Raw genomic sequence first — 20,406 nt, 5'->3', positions numbered from 1 at the left:
TACTAGCATGATAAATTATAAACAACTATGGATCAGGCCACCATTGTATCTCTCAACAGTGGACCTGTTTTGTTCCAGCTAATAGTGCCGTTCTGTTGACTTTCAAACAGGCTGGAGAGAATAAAATTGTTGCAGTTTATTCCCATCCAGCTGACATTCCCGCCATGCCATCACTCACAAGTGGGGATGTGAACATTAGAAATGTAACCCACCACCCCAGACAGCCTTCAGTCCTCGCAGGGGAGGAGGAGAGGAGACTTTCCACTTCAAGACTCGGCGCTGACTCAAGCTGCTGGCAGCAAGAGCCCCAAAATCAAACTGATGGCTTAGAGAGGTAAGTAACACTTTAATTTCTAGCATACTAATCATGTTCTCAGATTACATGAGAGCTTTTCAGAGAACGAGGAGGAGAGGCAGGGATATGATTTTTGATTTCAGATAGCAGCCTTCCTTTTTCTGGCACACTGAGCTCTGCTCTTACCTTTACACTCATCAAGGGTGGTCATTTGAGCATCCTGGCAAACCAGGAGCTCCAGCCCCACAGCATGCCTGGCTCAGTCCTCCTGCCTGCATGAGCATCTCTGTCCCTTGCACCCAGGAAACCCAGGAGGACTGTGGTTTCCAAAGCAAGAGAGGACTCCACTGCCAACCAGAAGGCATCCTGGCTCCATAGCACACATACAAGGGGTGAAGCCATGATGAGCTCTGCCCCCTTGAACATCTCACTTCATTGATGAGATACTTTGCAAGGAGTCAATGCACCACTACATCATTTAGTGTCTTGGGTTGAAGACTGTTTGCCCCTTCTCTCAAGATGCTCAGCTGGGGTGTGGGCTTAGTTGTGTAGCAGAGCATCAACCAGACTCCACAGCCTCCTCATAGACATGGCTCACAGGCAGGTTAAAAAGAAAAGAGAAGGGATAGAGGTGCTACAGGGAAGAAAGTGGTCAGAAAATATAATGAATCTTCTCAGTGAGAGTCTTCTCATAGCACTGGGACTGGAAGTCATCAGAACCACAGGTATGGGATTTGGATTTAGTCTTTCTCCCTCCTGCTCCACCTTTCAGCAGCAGCAGCACACTGGTCCTCTAACAGCACATCATTTGCAGCCACAAAAGTCCACTGTCCAGTGAACTAACTCAAAGCTACCTCAACATTCCTCTGCAACAGCCAAGGATGCAGGACACCCTGTCTGTGCCTCCTGCTCCAGCAGTGCAGGAGTCACAGCCCTGGCCCTATGGCACAATAAACACTTTATCTCTAGGCCAAACCCAGAGGGTAGTGAAAACCTGGGCCTGGTGTGGATGGGAGTTTGGGGCATCCCAGCTCCAAATGATAAAACAGTTGAGGATCAAGGATTTTCTCGGCAGACCAGGGAGCGAGGCAACTCTGAGGGCAAGACCTGCCTCTTGGAAGGAACTTTATTCCCTCTGCTCCCTGGATATCAGCTCTTCCTTTTCATATTTTGCTTTTCAGTTGTATTAATTAGTACATTTTGGGTATCCAAGAGCTTCATCCATAACTCTGTGTTATCTCCTAGAAAAATTCTCAACTGTTGTTGCAAAAGGGAGCAAGAAAATTCAATCATGCATCTTCAGTGCCTGAGAGAGGAACTTGGTCCATTTACCACAAATACGATTAACAAGAGCTGTAACTTGCCTCTACTTCTGTTGCTTATTTAACCTATAACATTTTAAATACATTTACTGGCCAGCTCTCTAAACAGAAGTGAAATTTTTTTTGGCAAGCAGGGTGAGGAGAGACAAAGCCCTGGCTCTCCTGTGCTTGCACACATGCCTTCGCATTATCATTTCCTAATTTCCAAAGGCTGTGCCTGTCAGGGGACAGCCCCTCACTGCCTGCCAGGGCTGCTGCAGGCTCCTGGAGTTCACAGCCATCCAGACACCACCACGTTCAGCACCAAACACTGGTAGGTGGTATCCAGAGCAGCTGGAACTAGATTAGGCATTTTCATTTTCCTGACACTTTCCAGTAATTAAGCATTACAGCTTGCCTACGGGACACTTGAGCTGGAGTTTAGCAGACACACTCTCTCTGTCAGTCTCGAGTAGACAAAAAACTCAAGCCCTGCTATATTTTTAGGGCTTTTCTACCTAGGAAGTTTGTGTCTCAGCTGCCAAAAAGACGGCAATCTGAGCACCCACTGAGGTCAGTGTCTTGATATACTCTTGAGCAATTAGCATAACATCTAGTAGACCCAGAGACCACCAGTAGCTTAGACTCAGACCACTGCTGGCTTTCAATAGAAAAACATTTTACTGTAGAAAACCTTTTCACAAGAGGGGAACAGAGCAAGCATGACCAGAAAACCTTTCCACCACTTGTAAAGAGAAACAGGTATGTACTAGCATGAAATGCAATACAGGGTGAGAAAAACAAAGAAGTCATGTTTCACTTTTCTAATGAAATGGCGTTGAAATCTAAACGTTTGGGCACTGCACATCTATGGTTACAAAGCTACAGCTCTGATTTATATTGAGTCAAGTGCAAGCTAAAACCAGGCCTGGCTTTCTAGCTTGCCTTTGGGTGGAAATGAACATATTTGCTTTAGCGATGCACTCGGGTTGCAGATTTGTATGACACCAGCTGCTTCCATATCAAATGCTGTCCATGGAGTTAAAATTAGAGCGATCATGTTTCCTGGAGGGGTTTTGGCTGTACAGCCCACTGTCAGCCTGCACGTGGGCTCCCCAACAATGAAGAGTTCACTGCTCGGTATGAACCAGGCACACGGTACTTTGTGGAAGCCCAAATGCCACGGCTGTTCATTTAAACTAACCTTTTCTCCTCCTTGGACACAGGGAATGGCACATGTCACTGTCACAAGAGGTGTTTGTGAGAGCTTAAACAGTCCAGTTTTGCTGCTTCCTAGAGGGAAAAAAATAACTGTTAGACCAGGTGTACATTTATTTTTCATTCAAGAAACATCTGTGCAAGTTATTTAATTTTATGCAACACTTTTTGCCAGCTCAATTTTCTATGAAGTGGTTTAGATTTTGTAAAATTATTTCCCTATTAAACTTTTCAATGATGGCTTAATTTAGGGAACTTGAATAATGATGGTTTTGGGAATTGGCACTTCTAACTGCTTCATAGTCTACACCTTAGTTCTACAAACATGTCTCTAAACTACAGTGTTTAACAATATTCTGATTATTTTCACTTTGCACGCGTGATTTATGCTCCCTGTAAAAGTTCTGAGGCTGGAATAGTGTTTTACCATGTTTTACAGTGCAACAGGTAGGTCCCTGTTTTGAGCTTCATGGTGATCCTGCAGCATGTGCCATGGGATGACCACTGCAGGTCTTCCAGGCTTGGTTATATGCTGCACTCTGGGTCCCAGCAGTTTTGGATAATGACCCTGAGCCCCACTGGTGGAACCAGAGATGTTGGTATAGACTCAGACTCTCTTAGATGCCAGCAGCTGCCCCAGCTTCTCTGGTGAAGAGATCAGGGATAGACCCTGGCCTAGACATAGGACTGAGAGCAAGAATTTAAGAGACCCCAGCTCTGCCCCACTGCACAGTAGCCCTCCAGCCTCTGCAAGGCCATAATGACTGAAAATCCCCTCACCTGAGATAACTCTGCGGCTGAGGTGGCCCTGCCCCAGACTTAGCAGGAGGCAGCCAAAGACCCCCATCCTTCAGATGGTCTCCTCCCAACTCCCAGGCCATTGCATGGCATTGCAGGCAGTGATGCAGATGTTTTCACCCATCTCTGGTGACCAGCAGCTGGCCCTGCAGTTCACGTGCCCACCATAAATCCCTCAGCTCCTGGGGGAGCCACACAGTGCCAGCGTGCTGTCCCAGGGAAGGTGCCTCTGGTCAGGTCCTCACACCACCAAAGTGAGGACGTGGGGTTGTCTCCCCAGTGGCTCAGACAGACGCTCCTCTGTCAGGGGGTGAGTGAGCTAAAAACATCTCCTGGCATGTCTGTGAAACCTGAGATGGGAGAGCTTTAAATAACGCTCCCCTCCAGCAAACAGTCTCCAGGGGGATCCTGGGTCTCTTGTTCAATTGTACAAGTTTAAATCTCTCCTACTGACTTTGCTCTGCTCATGGAAGCTCTGGCACTGCCCACCCCGAGTGTTGGGGGCTCAGCATGCTGGAGAGGGGGCAGAATGGGCAGCAGCAGAGCCCCCAGCAGCAGCTCCATATGAATGTGTGCTGGTGGAGCTGAACCAGGACAAGATTTTTTTAGGCCAGAATTCACTGTGAGCGCAGACACGAGGTGATGAAGTGCAGTGATGGGCAGCCCGGAGGATTATGTGCTGCTATTCCTGTGGATGGGCTCCCCTGCCTGGGGCACAGGCTGGAAGCAGCTCTTGTGGCACTAGAGATCAGAGAAGGCACCAGGGCCAGGGCATGAAACTCAGTCACTCACCTCCATGTCCACTGCAGCCTTCTCCATCGCACAGGGAGAGCACGGGCACCTCAGGGGCTCCACATGCAGTGGGACAAGAGGGCAGGTGGGCTCAGGAGCTTTGGTTCATCTCTAGATCCATCGGCTTTGATGACATCAGGGCTAGGTGGCAGAAGCATCAGACCAGCAGTCAGGATATCCACCTGTGGGATAACAGCCCAGGGCACACTTGCGTGACAGGAGATGACAGAAGCTAGAGCAGGTGCACACTGCTTGGCGTAGCACTGGAGAAAAATATTATTCAGGCTCTGGAAAAGCTACCACAGGTTCCTATTTGATTCTGAGAGCAATGTAGCTACTGCTGTCAGTCTATAGACATCCCATTTCAGTGTGTTACCACCTGAGGATATACTTTCTCTTTATTCCTCTTCAAAACAATTTAAATCAGTTAAGAAAAAGCAAGAGGCTCTGGGACGGAAAAGACTCTTTTTCCATTTTGGTAGTTAGTAGTATAGTAATGACATCCCATGCTACGCTGGATGCTGTAGCAGTCACAATTCATACGGTGCTGTTCACAAAAATTCCTTCTTCCCGAAGGAGGAGGGACACACTCAACAGGTCTGGTCTGGGGACAGAGATCAGAACATGCTGTGTTCAGCAGAAAACACAAACGTAACGGCACAGCCCCGGGCAGCAGAAACAGCAAGTCATGGCCGGAGCAGGGGATTGCAAAGCCATGAGTCACCCAGAGTTACATGCACTGACCACACAATTCCGATCTTCTCCTAAGCCTGCTGAAATGACATATCCACATCCTTGGAAGGTGTGCCCCACATAAAGCACCGAGCTGGCTGGGCTGTGCTCTCTTCTTTGGCCCCGTTAACTTAATCCTCCTTATGACTCACAGGAGTGTCATCATTGTATTCTAGGGTGGAGAGGTTAATTTACGCGCTGGCTGAAGAGCGTACAGTGGTATTTTCTCTATTAGGGCCGAGGCTCTGCTTCATTATTCACTGCAGGTATCCACGGGGAAACGGGAAAAGCATCTCCAGCAGGCAGCAGTGAAAGGAAGGGCTGGAATTTGATTCATCCCCTCCTCACACACAGCCAGGCTCTTGCAGGCAGGAGGAGCCGCTGGCTCCTGGCACTGTGTGGCTACAAGGAGGGGAACCCATCAGTCAGAAGGTTCACAGATTTGTACCAGACCAGAGCAGCTCAGTGCTGCCCCAGGGCATCAGCTCTCCATCCACAGAGCTCTTAGGAAGTAGTAATCCGTGACACAGCGAGCCTGTGGGTGTTTCCCCAGAGCTTTGAGGAAATAACTTGGCCTACCTTTGTTCTATAGCATCCTAACGGCACGCTTCATGTGTCAGGCAGCCCGGGCTCAAAATCCTTCCACATTCCTGCAATGCTCTGACATGCAAAGAAGCGGGGCAGGGTTGGGGTTTTTTTATAGGGAAGAAAGGAAGCAAATGACCAGGATCTCTGTTTGACACGAATCTACTTACTTTAACAAGTATGGAGCCTCACGATTTCAAGTGGAAGCTTAGCATCTCTTAAAATAAGCTCTAGGCATCTTCTAATGTCGGTACTTAAAAGGGATTTAGTCACTTGGTTCTAGGAACTCCAGTTTGACTCAAGTGTCCAATATCTGTCGGCAGTTCAGCTGTTACCCAAATAAGGGGAGGGAAAGCCAGGATTTTCCAGCCCTGAGAAACAGCTGTGCTCAGAAGAAGCATGTTAAGAGGAGGGATAAAATTAATTCACTCCCTTCAAGCCCTAGCTTGCGAGCCGTTCCCAGCCGCTGGGTGAGCAGCCTGACTCTGACAGCGGGTCCCACGGGGCTGCAGGGAGGGCACCCCACTAGGCGGCCCCAGAGCCACGCCAGGAGGGACCTCTGCTCTCCTCCAAGGGCTGGAGCAGGGGGACCTTCAAGGGAATGGAAAGGTGATTTGAAAGAAGAGATACTGAGGCCCCATCTCTTCACGCTGCGCTCAGCGTGGGACGCGTACCAGCAATGCCCTGAGTACATGCACCCCTGCACGCTGCCCAAGGACACCAACATCCCACAGCCTTCACGGCCACGTGAGCCACACACAGGGTGTGTTTGCAAATGCTCACCATCCCAGCAGGGACGTGCCTTAACTAATTCCAAAATTAAAGCTCTCTACTGTGCTTTTTCCTATATTAAGGCTACTGTTGCCCAAACGCCATTACATTCAGATGGCTGATGTTCTTTTTCCTTGCAACAGTCTGCTCTGTACAGTGGACAAACTCATTTTGGCAAAGACTTTTCAAGCATGGAGTCCAGCACACCTATGTCAGGAGCCATGCTGTGCTCCATGCTTGAAAGTCTTTGCTAATCCCAGAGGGATCCTGTCCCTGAGAGCCAGAGCACCTTTCTGCCCTTCCTCAACAGCCTGTATGGAAAAGTCCACAGGAGTCCCATAGATTTGCATCACTCTTTGAGAAGCAAATCTAACCAGAGCACCTTTCTGCCCTTCCTCAACAGCGTGTATGGAAAAGCCCACAGGAGTCCCATACACACTTTTTGAGATGCAAATCTAGTATCCTACCTGCTTGATGGAAGGCATTAAAAAGCTAGTGCACAGAAAATGGACCTTTGAAGTAGAGCACTTCGGTGCCACACGTTCTGAAAATACGCTACAAAAAATTGGTCTTTGAACAATACTCAGTGTTCAGCTGAATTTCTACAATTTAGGAAGGCTCTCAGCAAGCTTCAAATCCAATCAGGATTCTGCAGGTTCTGTAAATACCTTATCAATGGCTACAATACATTCTTCCAGCTCTTTGCTTATTTGCAGAGTATCTTAGCCAATGCAAACCTGCCCTTCTCCCTGCCCCAAGAGCAGTCATTTGAAGAAATCATTCCACAATTTGAAACTGTCACAAATTTCACTGCAATATCTAACTGGTCATATCAGGATCTTTGGTGTGTGGGAAGAGAAACAAATAAATTTATTTTTTTTTTTCCTCACTTCCTACAGAAGATTTGTTATTCACACCCCAGGAGCAACAGCGAAGTCTCTTTCAAATCATATCTTCACATCACCAAATAACTCACAACTAGAAAGCTCACACCTCAAGTGGTGACAACTTCCCCATTTAGCCACTCGGCACAGAGGAAACACAGCTCCAGACAGATCTTTCTCTGTCCCACTGCCTTGGGGAAAGCCTCATTCTCTGCAGTCCTGTGTTCGTATCACTGTTAAGCCACATAGGGTAGTGCCACAAGATATCCAAGTGTCTACCAAACACTGCCAAAGCTTGAGGACCTCTATGAAAATGAGTAACACCATCAAGTACATGCAGATGGCTTGAAAAATGCATTGCTTTCCGATTGACTGAAGGTTGTTATCCTGTATATCTATTAGAGCCTGTTTTCTAAATAAAAGACATGTTGGTATATTAATAGGATGATGCAGTCTAGGTCTGCCTTACTTCTAAGTGTAAATTTTAATATATTCTGCTCCCCCCTACATAGACTCTTTACAACGCAGTGCATTTCAGATCCAGCAGATGCTCATTTTGTTCCTAAAACAGATTTAATGGGTTTTCCATGATCTAAACACCTGGCAAAAGGGCTCCATGCAGCTTTAATACTTTCCTAACCCTGCGTTAAATTTGTCCTGGTGTTGCATATAGCATAATTCTGCAGCCATGTCAACTATTCAGGTAATGCTAGAATGTCGTCATTATGGTTTGTGTCAACAGCATGATCTGCATGTACCTCGTAATCATTCTGGTGTTGGGTTGCAAAGGTCCTTGGACTCTTCATTTGGCTGAGTCTAATTCTGTCCTCTTCACAAAGATCTAGAGTTACACTAAGTAAAGGTTGACATTTACATGAGACACTAGGGCTGCTAGAATGACTCACCAAGGTAAAACCTTGGCTGTATATTCTTTCAAGGGCGTAAGCCGTACAGTGCCGACATTTCCGCCGCCCTGCCGTAGGAAGCCTCTGTGCTCAGCAAGGCAGACACGGCCAGAGGGGCACGTCACGCATGGAGCTCGGCAGGACTCAGGAACAGGACCTCAGGAATCTGAAAACAGATAGTTAAAGAAGCCTGGAGCAATCACTCATAGCTTAAAGAAAAGCAGTCACGTAAGAGAGAAAACAGCTCTCTCAGAGTGACCTTCCAGTGTTTTCTCAGGAGCTGAATGACCTCCTCTCACGTCTACTACTACGTTGGACAGGCCACACACACAGCCTCAGACACAAGACAGCTTCGCACTCCTACAGAAACTCACTGTTTCAATCACATGAAACCGATTAGTAGTAGCAGGGCTGGTGAAATACCATCTCCCAAATTCACTCTGCCCTTTAAAGCAGCACCTGCCACCATGTTCAGCACACCTGAAGGTCTCCTGGTTTACTCAATGTCTCAATCAAACCCAGGCAGTTCAGACTAAGACAGCGACTGTTCTGATTATGAATCTTATAAACCTTTTATTTATTCCCATGAACTCTTCTTTATTCAAATCAAATATTAACAGTGGAAGCATCCAACACACTCACGAGAAGCAAACTGTGAAATGGAAGAACCACAGAACATGAGATGAGGACAGAGAATCTACCATAAACCATGCACGTGAAGTGTGAGTTTGTCTACAAACCAGGGTGCTGCAAGAAACATGGATTTCAAGGGTGGCTTCTGCTTTAAACATCAGACACCTACAGCAGCCAAGCACAAATAGACTTCCCAATGATGGGGTCTCTTCTCAATGGAACTAGTAAGATCTGCTCTGGCAAGAGATTAGCTGAGCCTCTCTCAAGCACTGGCAGCTGCAGCATCCCATATACAGCTTCCTGTACTTACTGGGTGAACACCAACTGCCCGTTGTGTTACGTGGCGTCAGTCCAGTTTCACTTGCAACTTTGACAGCCATCATCTTTGGCCATGGTCTCTGCCACGGCAGAAGTTCTTAGCAGTAATCATCACATTGAGGAACTAATGCCACACAACTGAGTAACTGTCTTGAGCACAAATTCATAAGCTAGTGCTATTCCTGTTGAGTGCTAATGTTCAGTGCCTGTTTTATCTTGGCTGGAAACCTGTCAGAAGCTGTTCTTATTCAGTTCAGTAGACCAACCTCTCTCTAAGACCTTGTTTCTCACTCCAGATAAGGTGTGTCCAACCTTTCTGAGCAAACGTCCTGGAGTTCCTCCGTGTTTTGATCTTAAACCATAGCCTGCCACAACTCTGACCACTTCACTTACTCTTGGTAAGGGACATGTCTGTGCCTTCTGTTTCTGTGCATGTCTTGGCCGACTCCAGACTGATCATGGACTTGGAGATAGCGTGGAACAACTAAGAATGATGGCATCTCTATGGGAGAACTAAGTCTTCTATTGTACAGAAGAAAAGAGGGGCACAGATTGTCCTATATAGTTTTGTTAATGCTGTTTCAGTCATATAAGGTGATCTTTAAAGCAGATATTTCAACCCAGGAACTCCTTTCCTGGTTCTGCACCTGTCTGGTTTTTCACCACCCTTCAGAGAAAAACGAGAAAAAACAAACCAGCCAATTTCAAAGGTCCTGAAAAGTGACTATACTGACCGTTACTTGATAGACTGCAAGGAGGCAATGCAAACGGCATCGCAGGGATCTGTGGTGGAGTACAGCCAGGATTGGTTTGCGGCAGGAACCCAGGGCAACTCAATAACATTGGCTTCCCAGGCCCTCCTCCCACATCCAAGGGCTCGGGATTATCCAGCAATCCTTGCATCACGGCACAGCCCTGTCGATGGCCGCGTGACATAACCTTGGCCAGGAGCCATCCTTGAGCTGCTTGAGGGATACTTATAACTCAAAAGCAATAGAGAGAAATATGAAGGCTGTGGGTGGTCTGAGTCCATGTGTAAGCTCTTTGCTGGATGAGGGCCAGGGGCAACATACTGCAGGTTTAGATGAGACACACAGTGACACGTTCTCATCAGACATGTCCCACTGCCGTACAGTAGCCCATTGTCTTACGTGGCCACCTGCAGTTGTTACATGGCCACACCAGTCAAATCCAACCAGACTGCAAAATATCCTCCACTGTGATCAGTTAGGACTGTTTTGGAGAGTGACAGAAAGCAGCAGAGAAAGAACAGGTCTCAAATAAATTATTAAGACCAAACAGCTATGCAAAGCCTCTGAAGAACTCAGATGCATATACTGACTTTATTGGATGAGATGGGGGCTTTTGCAGCCTGCTGTCCTGTTCAAGGTACCTAAATCCTAGTCTGTTGAGGTGCCATCATATCTCTACGCCATGCACTTATCCGCATCTTTACAAATGTGACTCCAAGACACAGTGAGAGTCACCTAGAAGACCCCCAGATTTGAAGTCACTCCACCTTATCATGTTACAAATGCTGTAAGTACCAAACAATACCAGACAGAACCAGGAGCATCAAGCATAGGATCCAGACCCTGAAGAAATACATACTTTTGTCTCACCTAGAGCACTGTGGGAAACAACTGTAACCTTAAGGAGAGCCTTCTGACCTGCCACACCATGACTAGTCCCATCTGGTTCCCAGCAGGCTGCAAACACAAAGCAAAACTGCCACAAAGGCAGTAGTTTGACAGGCAAGGAGCTCTCAAGGGGACAGTTACAGTGGCCTTAGCAACTGGTCACTGAACAACAAACAACAGCTTTGTACCCATCTGCCAATACCTTAAGGTCCTGTTTGCATGACCACAAACACGCGCAGGCACAAACATAGGACTTGACAGCACGTGACACCATCAGCTACCAGCCAACAGAGAATAAGGCTTCAAATTTGACATCGTGGGTGCTGAGAGAGGGTGAGTGGCTGGCTTCAGGGATGGGAACACAAATCCCAGGGCACCCTTTAGCAAGCCAGCAACTCAGGAGCATTGCATCACACCAAACAGATCAGCAGGGGACATGTATTGCTCCTACAGCCAGCAGAAAGTCTATTTGGTTATTTCCATGCCTTCTCCTTGCTGACAAACTGGGTTCAACTCCTTCCCTGCAGCTGCAGCTCAAGGCAGACAGACACAGGAGCACTGGCTCCATGTCTCACACATGCTGCTCTCTCAGTCCAAAGCCACGTTCTTCATGTTCACTCCAGAAGCAGAGTGTAGGACAACACCACTGATGATGATGCAAGTTATTTATCAGGACCAGAATTTTCACTAATGCAGCTCAGGAGAAGCAGGACTATTAGCCTGCAGTACTCCACCAAGAAAAACCTCTCTTGCCACAGTAAAAGAGAAACAAAGATTAAACCGATAAATCTTTCATTACCATTGTGAGGTATTAAGCTACCAGTAACTACGTTTTTCTGTGTCAATCCACTATGCTACAGTCCTCATGTGAGAAGGATCTGGTCCACGTTCTTCATGTTCACTCCAGAAGCAGAGCGTAGGAAAACACCACTGCTGATGATGCAAGTTATTTATCAGGACCAGCATTTTCAGTGATGCAGCTGGGCCCAGGAGAAGCAGGACCATTAGCCTGCAGTACTTCACCAAGAAAAACCTCTTGCCAGAGTAAAAGGGAAACAAAGATTAAACCTATAAATCTTTTATTACCATTGTGAGCTACTAAGCTACCAGTAACTATGTTTTTTTGTGTCAATCCACTGTGCTACAGACCTCATGTGAGAAGGATCTGATAGTTGGTTTATGAGGTACCATCTTCACTTCAGTTAAAATAACAAGGGTTTTCTTTAGACTCTTCTATCCAAATCCAGACAAGCCCTAACTCTACCATGCAGTCAGCTTTCACAGGTGACTTCTGTCTATTACAGAGGTCCATATCAATAACCTCAGTTAAATGTCTCTATGCTCTTGAGGTGACCTGAGCCTACTCTCAGACACTAAGGGTGCTTCTATTTTCTCTGGCACATACCACTTGCTCTCCAAACAGCATTTGCTCAGTTCACAAAACACAGCCACCACTGTGTTGTAAGGAAAAGGACATACCTCTAAAGACACTGATCTATGTTTGTCTCTCCAGGTTCATAGAGTAAATCTGAAGGCAAAGCCTCCTTGCAAGTCTCACCATCCCGGCAGGGCCAGAGGAATGTCACAGTAAGTGCAAACCTTGTTGGATCAAGTATGGTCAGCATCCCAAAGTCTCCATCTCCATCCTGCCCTGTTTATTTTTCTCCCGTGCTAGGAAAAAGGGGAAAACTACCAGTGTTTTGCTGACCATTGGTTCCTCAGCCAATGAAGTTTCTAGCAGCCATTTAGTCCACCAGAGTTACACCACTTTAATACAGTCAGTACCCATTGACCCTCAAAGAGTAGGTTACACATTTCTTAAATTATTACTTACAGTATTTTAGAAATGTTTTGCAAGGATTAGGTCAAGCCCATCTTCAGCAAGTGACTTAGAGACAAAGGTCATCGTGAATATCAAGATCTAGACCCTAAGATCTGGAAAAGGGTTTTCTGGTTTGGAACATTTCCTAGCCAGAATTGCTAAGAGAATTGATAGAGCAGAGGACAGGGCTGAAAATGCTCAAGGGGCTTCCTTTTTTGCTTAATCAGAGAGCTTATTGTAAACTCTGCATCAGCTGAGCTTTAGAAGAGGATGTCAGGAAAGAGTACCAAAGTTCCTTCTTGTTTCTCCACCTTCAGCCCCATTGTAGTCACCACATACACCACACAAGCCAAGAAGAGCTAGACCTGGGATCACCTAAACCAGGTGTCTCCCTCTGTAGAAGGGGACAACTACTGGCAAGCAACACTGATCATAGAAACTACAAGATGTGGGCAATAAATTGACTTACAGCTATAAAACCAGCAACACTTACCAGTTAGCAGCTCCTCTTTCCACTGACTTGGTGTTCACAGACCAGGGAGGCATTTCCTCTTGGAGCACCTGAATGGAGATTCTCCACAGGGTATTTATTAGGCTGGCACATGAACAGCAGATAAAACGTTCTGGCATCTTCTTCTGTTCCAAAGTGCCAGCAACGCGGCCAGGTTCCTGCATATGAGAAATTCAAGCTATAAAAATCATTTTTCTTTGGTATTTAGATGCAGAGTCCCTCGGCGAGCCTGACTGGGTCTGCCTACGGAAGCACACCTGTGTTTACAAAGGTAAAGAGCACAGGTTGTCTGAATGACATCGCTTGTTCTGCAACTACTAATGTTAGACTTAGAGTTTTCTTGCTCCATCAGACAGTAATTCGAGGCTGGAACACTGGTTCATTTACAATTCAAAAAAGCCAGCATGGTTCATCAGTGATGCTACCAAACTAACATCTTAATTGGTAAACAATCCAGGCAGACAGAACCACTTACGTGAATTCACCTCATTTATTTCCTACAAAGGAGGCTGAAGAGGAAACCTCTCAGAGTAACCTCCCTTATTATGTTGTATCCACTGGAATAGATGGTTTTCCTGCACCTGTATCTTTATTTAAATGCATAAGCAAGCTAAGCCTTTTAATGAACACTGGTATACAGGTGAAAAAACTCTGCTCACAACCATGAACACTGGTATACAGGTGAAAAAACTCTTCTCACAACCCACTACACTACAAATGCATTTAGAATTAAATCAGCTATTGTAAATAAAATAAAAATATGGGGTAAGCAAAATAAAAATACGAGCACGAGATCATCTTCTCCACTAAAGGGTGCATCACCCCATAATAATTGCTTCAATGGGCAAATAATTATGTCAGCCTTTTAACACCAATTTTTCCTCCTCCAGGGTCTACAAAACATAAGAGCTACAAGGGGTCAATTAGTGGTATTTGAGTGTCGCATTCGCGCTACACCCACCTTACAGGTTCACTGGTACAGGGAATATGATCCAATAATCGACTCTGCTGATTTCCGAATACTACGGAAAAGTAGGTATTACTGGGTCTGCCTGATGTACAGTAATTTTATTGGGACAGTGAAAAGACAGAAGCACGAACTGTGACGTGTAGACATGGCTCTTCAGGGCATGCTCTAGTGCCCAAGATTATTGGTTTGTGGTGGGATGTTGTGTGGGTGGGTGATGGTTTTGGTTGGTTGTTGTTGTTGTGTGTTTAGGTGGTGGGTGGTGGTTTTGGGGGTTTTTTTTTGATGTGTTTTTTTGTTTGGTTTTTTTTTTGTGGTTGGACTCGATGATCTCTGAGGTCCCTTCCAACCACTACGATTCTGTGATTCTGTGAACTGCCATAAAAATAAAAACTAAGAGGCAGAGCATGTTCACAGAGTTAAGTTTACCAGTATGAAGTGACCTGAAGCAATCGACTGCTGTGCAGAGACCACACTTCCCCTGGCAACTCCTGAGCAGCTCAGGCACGAGGGAGGGAGATCACCATGCTGATAGCTTAAAGCATAACTGAGCCATAACATCATTGTCACCACAGGTTATAACTACTGATGAGAAAAAAAAAAAAAACTATAAGCATATTTTAAACATTTATCATACTCCCAGGCACGAGGTCATAGCTCCAGTGGCAAATTCACAGCAACTAACTCCAAAGCCAGTGGAGCTCTCTCAGTATCACTCCAGTGGAGAGGTGTTTGTACCATGGGGTTCCCCAGCCAGACCTGAGCTTCCCCCCTCTAGATGGCATTTCTCTTCATGGACAGAAAGGGGTAACCTTTCTTTTGTAACCAGGGTGACAGCTGAGGGGGGAAAGGAGGTGAGGGCTAAAAGTCTTTCATCCATTCTGGCATTATAACCATTTAATTTTTTTCTTTCTTATTTTGAGCAGAGGCTTGTTCGTCAGCTGTTCCTGGTAAGTGCACTGTGTGGTTTTTTGTTAGACACCTCACTGGTTAATTACTCCAAGCGTAGTTTTTCCCACCTCATCCAAGATAAAACAATTATGTTCAAAGGGGAGCCAGAACTCAGCACGCAGTGTCAGGCTGAGAGCTTCCAAGGTCTTGGTTTTGACACAAGCACCTGAAAGGCCCTAATTTATTTCACAGCACAATGAAAAAGGTATCATCCCTTTTACATTCAGTCAAGGAACATGTTCCCTAGCTGTTAAGGGAAAACAAAACCATTCTGACCTGTGATCATTTCTAGGGTTTAAGTTTGTGCAAGAGAAGACAGAGTTCAGCAAAAAACAAATTGAGGTTTGTTTCTTTATTCTGACCTGTGATCATTTCTAGGGTTTAAATTTGTGTAAGAGAAGACAGAGTTCAGCAAAAAAAAAAATTGTGGTTTGTTTCTTAAAAGTCACAGGAAGAAAGATCCTTCCTCCACCTTTGCTCCTGCTAAATCCCTTGGATTCCTATGCCCTTTACATCACTCTTTTGCACTTTCTTGCTGCCAAGCCCCATCACTAAGTAGCACTCCTTCTGCAAGGACCAATTCCTACAAGTTCACATTTGGCTTTTATGGTACAACAGCCTGGATTTGTCATTTCAGAGGAAGTCTGCACCCTGGTTATTACAGAAGCTTTTCCGGAAGACTCTGGAATATTTAAATGTGTTGCTGAAAATGAATTTGGATCTGTGGCATCCAGTGCACGTCTCTCTGTTTCCCCAGGTAAACACATGGATCTCTGAGCCGAGCAACTAAGCATGAGGGAAGCTGCTGCTGCCCAGCATCAGGCAGAGTCAGATATTTGCCAAGCAGAAGCCAGACCCTAACATTTTTGCAGGCTAAAGAGGAGAAAAATGCCTCAAAAATGCAGTCTGCTTGCGTACTTCTCAAAGCTGGATGCAAGTTGTTCTGCATTTCTGGTTTTGGGTCCAAAAAAGCAGAAATGCTCTTCCTCCTTGGTCAAGAGCGACAAGGTGGAGATGTTGCTCTCTCTCACAGAGGAATCTCAGCCCTGAGCTTCATCCTTCCAGCAACCCCAGCTTAGTCAAATGCATTGGCTGTATCTACACCTTGTTTATTTTAAGCCATGACTTGTCTGTGTTGTGCTGAAAACCATCTCCAAACAGAACAGCACCTTGTGTGTAAAGCAAAGCTCACCAGCCCTGGTGAGAAGTCAGATTTGGCCAATGCAGCCTATGCAGACCCCAGGCAGGTTGGACTCTCATCCACCTGCACAGACACACCAGTTTCCCTTCCTGTTACTCAGCTTGCTGTACTGGTGAACCACCACTGCTTTCTACCTGACTTGTGGACAATTCTACTTCCAGGAGCAAAAGAGCTGGAAAGCTTTGCGGGTGCTGCCCACAGGCCAGCTGTGCAAGTCACCATGAAGAAATCCACCTTCCCCAGGAACAGCCAAACGGGAGCCAAGGACCGTGACACGTCCTACAGCACAGAGACCCCAGGGCTGGGCAGACGAGCAGAAGCTACAAACTTCGGCCAGATCAACTCCAAGAGCGAAGCTGAAGATTTTCATGGAGCTTATGAGAATTCACCTCAGGCTTCACCTCTGAGGTAGGACAAAATCACATCCCTGGGTTAGTTATACACAATACTTAGGGGATGAACTTTCTAGAGACCACAAAAAATACAACTGCCAAGCTCCCGTGCCCCAAACCCCAACAGAGAAAACGTGCCCATGCAGTAACCTGAGCTGTTTGCCTACATAACAATGGGAACGTGTAACACCAGCTCAGCAGAACAGCACGGGCTCCATTTGGCAAAGTATGGAGCTATCTAAAGGCTCTGGTAGGTGCCTAATGGTATTTTCAGAAATACCTCTCTGTAAGTAGCTTTAAAAGTGTCATCCCAAATAATTAGCCTCTAGAAGACCCTTGGCTCCACAGCAGAACTTGTACCTGGGAAATTTCAAGGTACAATTCTGCTGCCACCACCTTCCTCTGTAGCCTTGGCCAAGTAGCATCACCTCATGTTTCTGTTTCCCATTCTGTAAGACAGCAATAGAACTCGAGATCTCAAGATCCTGTAAGTGTGGTGCAGATTGTGCCTGCAAAGCACTCTGTGGAGGAAAAGTACTAAACCTGTAACTCACAGGATAGAATGAAAACTGTCCCATGCCATAGCAGGGACAATCCTCTCCCAGGAGGTGGAGATTTTCCCCCAAGAATAAAGTGTTCCCTCTTAAAACAAGCCTCAATCCAATTTCCGCCCCAAATGCAGCTCTCAGGTAACTTTGTACTTATTGCATTATTAGTTATTCTGTTTAATTGTTCAAAGAAACAAAACAAGTTAGAACGCACATCTTAGCCATTCCATCTCAGATCTTTGCTGTGTTTCTCGGGTGTTTATTGGCATAACCAAGGCTTCAAGAGGCACCAGTTAAAAGGTCCAAGCCCAGCACCCCAGAGTGTGAAGGGGAGAGCTGGAGGTGGACGTGTGCCTCCTCTCCCAGCCGAATGCCAGCGGGGCATTGCAGCGATCCTGTTACATGGTGTGTCAATGGCTGTCCCTGGCAGAAAACATCCTCTCTGTTATGGAGTATTTTTGGATGTACTCAGCTGCTTTAACTAAACTGGTTATTTTAACAATTCTGAGCATCCTCCTCCAAATTCACTACAGGAGAGATCATGTTTCAGTATAGATTTCTCTGTGCACGGGGTATGTTTTTTTTGCTACATCACTGAGTAAAAATGGGTTTGCTTCCATAACCTGCAGTTTGCTAAGAGGAGGCTCTCAGTTTAACTTCAAGCCCTTACATGAAATGCAGGCTTGCTCCAGAGAAATCAGACAGGACCCTGTGTAGAGCCACTGGAGTCAAAGCCCTGACTGAAGCTGACTGGTAGAGACTGTAGGAGACCTCAGCACGGCAGAGCTGGGGAGGGCTATCTTCAAGCTGAAATGAAGCTGTGCATCAGCTGTTGGTGCCTCCAGACACCCCAAGCCAAGCATGTGAATGCAGCACCGTATCCAATTCACCATCAACTACCCCTTAGAGATAAGGCTGTTTGCTTGGGAGTATCATGGACCAACATCACATTGCTTGGAACCTTCACCTGACGATCATTTTAAACAAGAGCAGACTGTTAATTGTCTACTGAGCAAAAATTAAAACTTTTCATAGAATCTCTACCATAAGTACCTCTTGGAGGGACAATTCTGAGCATCCTCCTCCAAATTCACTACAGGAGAGATCATGTTTCAGTATAGATTTCTCTGTGCACGGGGTATGTTTTTTTTGCTACATCACTGAGTAAAAATGGGTTTGCTTCCATAACCTGCAGTTTGCTAAGAGGAGGCTCTCAGTTTAACTTCAAGCCCTTACATGAAATGCAGGCTTGCTCCAGAGAAATCAGACAGGACCCTGTGTAGAGCCACTGGAGTCAAAGCCCTGACTGAAGCTGACTGGTAGAGACTGTAGGAGACCTCAGCACGGCAGAGCTGGGGAGGGCTTCCTTCAACCTGAAAAGAAGCTGTGCATCAGCTGTTGGTGCCTTCAGACACCCCAAGCTGAGCATGTGAATGCAGCACCGTATTCAATTCACCATCAACTACCCCTCAGAGATAAGGCTGTTTGCTTGGGAGTATCCAACATGGACCAACAATCACATTGCTTGTAACCTTCACCTGACGATCATTTTAAACAAGAGCAGACTGTTAATTGTCTGCTGAGCAAAAATTTAAACTTTTCATAGAATCTCTGCCATAATTACCTCTTGGAGGCAAAGGGGAGAGCAGGAAACATTTGCTAGCTGTCCTTTTAGAACGACACTAGTTTTTCCATCCTCTCTGGGTTTCTCAAAGCCTGTATTTTGGGATTTCTAACAAGCAGCTTGTGGGGAAGCTCTTTTAGATGATACTTGCTGCTTAGAATGACTGCTTGTAAAGTTTGCTGCTTGCAGCAGTACCAGTGAGCTGTGGTTACATCATTATTTTTGAAGTTCTGGTTAGTTTGAAATGCAGTACCCAACGTCCTGCATGACGAGACAGACATAATGTTCCACCAAAATCAGCTAGGCAACAGCTTTTAAAAAAATGGGTTATTTAAAACATTAACTAGTGTATGAAACTGCAGAGTGCTTTTAATTCACAGGAACGCTGAACTGGATTTTGAAAGGCATTTAACAATCTCAAGATACAGACAGAAAACAATTAAAATTTCTAGATATACCCATCTATGAGCATTTAAATATCTTTAAATCCCACAGTCTTATTGCCATGTGCTTTGAAAAATCATTATGAATGGGTCTCAACACGGTAAATTTTGCCGTTACCTCAAACTAAGCAATCATGTCTAATGACTGAGCTGTACAATAACTGTCTTGTTAGACAGATTTAGTCATATAGCTCTCTCATGTAGCGTATGTGGTTGCAACTGTATTAATGGAGACAAAAAGAAATACCGACAAAAACAGTGATGACAGAACAAAGCTATTACTGGGAAGAACTGTAAAAATGAATGAAGTCCTTGTCCTCATACTTCTGCACGTTATTGCTTAGCAACGGCCACTCAACAAAAGCTAGAAAATGCAATTCTAGAAGACTGCCACTACCAGCTACTCCTTACGGCGTCTCCTTCTCAACAGCCTTAAAGAAGCAGAACAAAATCCATACTGATATTATTAACTTTCTTAAAGGAACTTAATCCAAGCAAAAGAAGAGGCTTCAGGCAGTAAGTATACTGCCAGGTCTTTTAGGTAGCTTTTGAATTCCTTAATAATATATAAGCAAATGATTCTCAGCTTTTTTTTCTAGACATTTGTTGCTCTATGACTCAAGTAACTAGAAGAACCTGATCGGATGCAACGTGTCACCATTCATAGAAAGTAAACTGCAGCAGTACAGAAGAGTTGATTTCTAACACCTCGCAGCCCTGGTCAGGGTACTATTAAATTACCCCAGCAGAGCTATGAGATTTATTCCTAACCCTTTTATCAGTTCAGCTTCTAGTTCTTTCAGGGGTTTTTCCTACCTTCTTCATCTCACGTTTTTCTGTTCCTTCTCTTTCACATAAGTCGTCCCAGTTGTGTCCAGCCTTTTTGGTCCATAAAGCTGTCCTCAAATCGATGCCTTGCAGCCAGCTTCAGTTCTGAAACAAGCACAGGGCACCCTCATTGAAGTCGATGGGAGCCCCGGGAGCCTGTGTGAGCACAGCCTGACCTTTAACATGCTCACAGCTTCCTACAGGGCAAATCATCATCCTACAGTTACCTCTTCTTTTTTTTTTTTTT

General features: G+C 45.6%; 1 protein-coding gene and 1 long non-coding RNA gene across 2 annotated transcripts; both read left to right on the top strand.

The window, feature by feature from the left end:
* Window positions 1-215: 215 nt before the first annotated feature.
* Window positions 216-14,226, top strand: LOC106891396. The gene is made up of 4 exons (XR_001412681.1): window positions 216-334; window positions 12,386-12,459; window positions 13,414-13,476; window positions 14,096-14,226. It is a non-coding gene; the product is annotated as an uncharacterized LOC106891396 (long non-coding RNA).
* Window positions 14,227-14,320: 94 nt separating this feature from the next.
* On the top strand, window positions 14,321-16,736 carry LOC106891326 (palladin-like). The gene is made up of 4 exons (XM_014947776.1): window positions 14,321-14,333; window positions 15,099-15,122; window positions 15,761-15,880; window positions 16,486-16,736. Exons 1-4 carry the CDS (start codon window positions 14,321-14,323, stop codon window positions 16,734-16,736), a joined length of 408 nt encoding a protein of 135 aa, XP_014803262.1.
* Window positions 16,737-20,406: the final 3,670 nt, after the last annotated feature.

Source organism: Calidris pugnax, unplaced genomic scaffold (genome assembly GCF_001431845.1).
Source record: "Calidris pugnax isolate Ruff unplaced genomic scaffold, ASM143184v1 scaffold27, whole genome shotgun sequence".
Classification (NCBI taxonomy): Eukaryota; Metazoa; Chordata; class Aves; order Charadriiformes; family Scolopacidae; genus Calidris; species Calidris pugnax.
The sequence above is the reverse complement of the archived record's forward strand: the minus strand, read 5'-3'. Positions and strand labels throughout refer to the sequence as shown.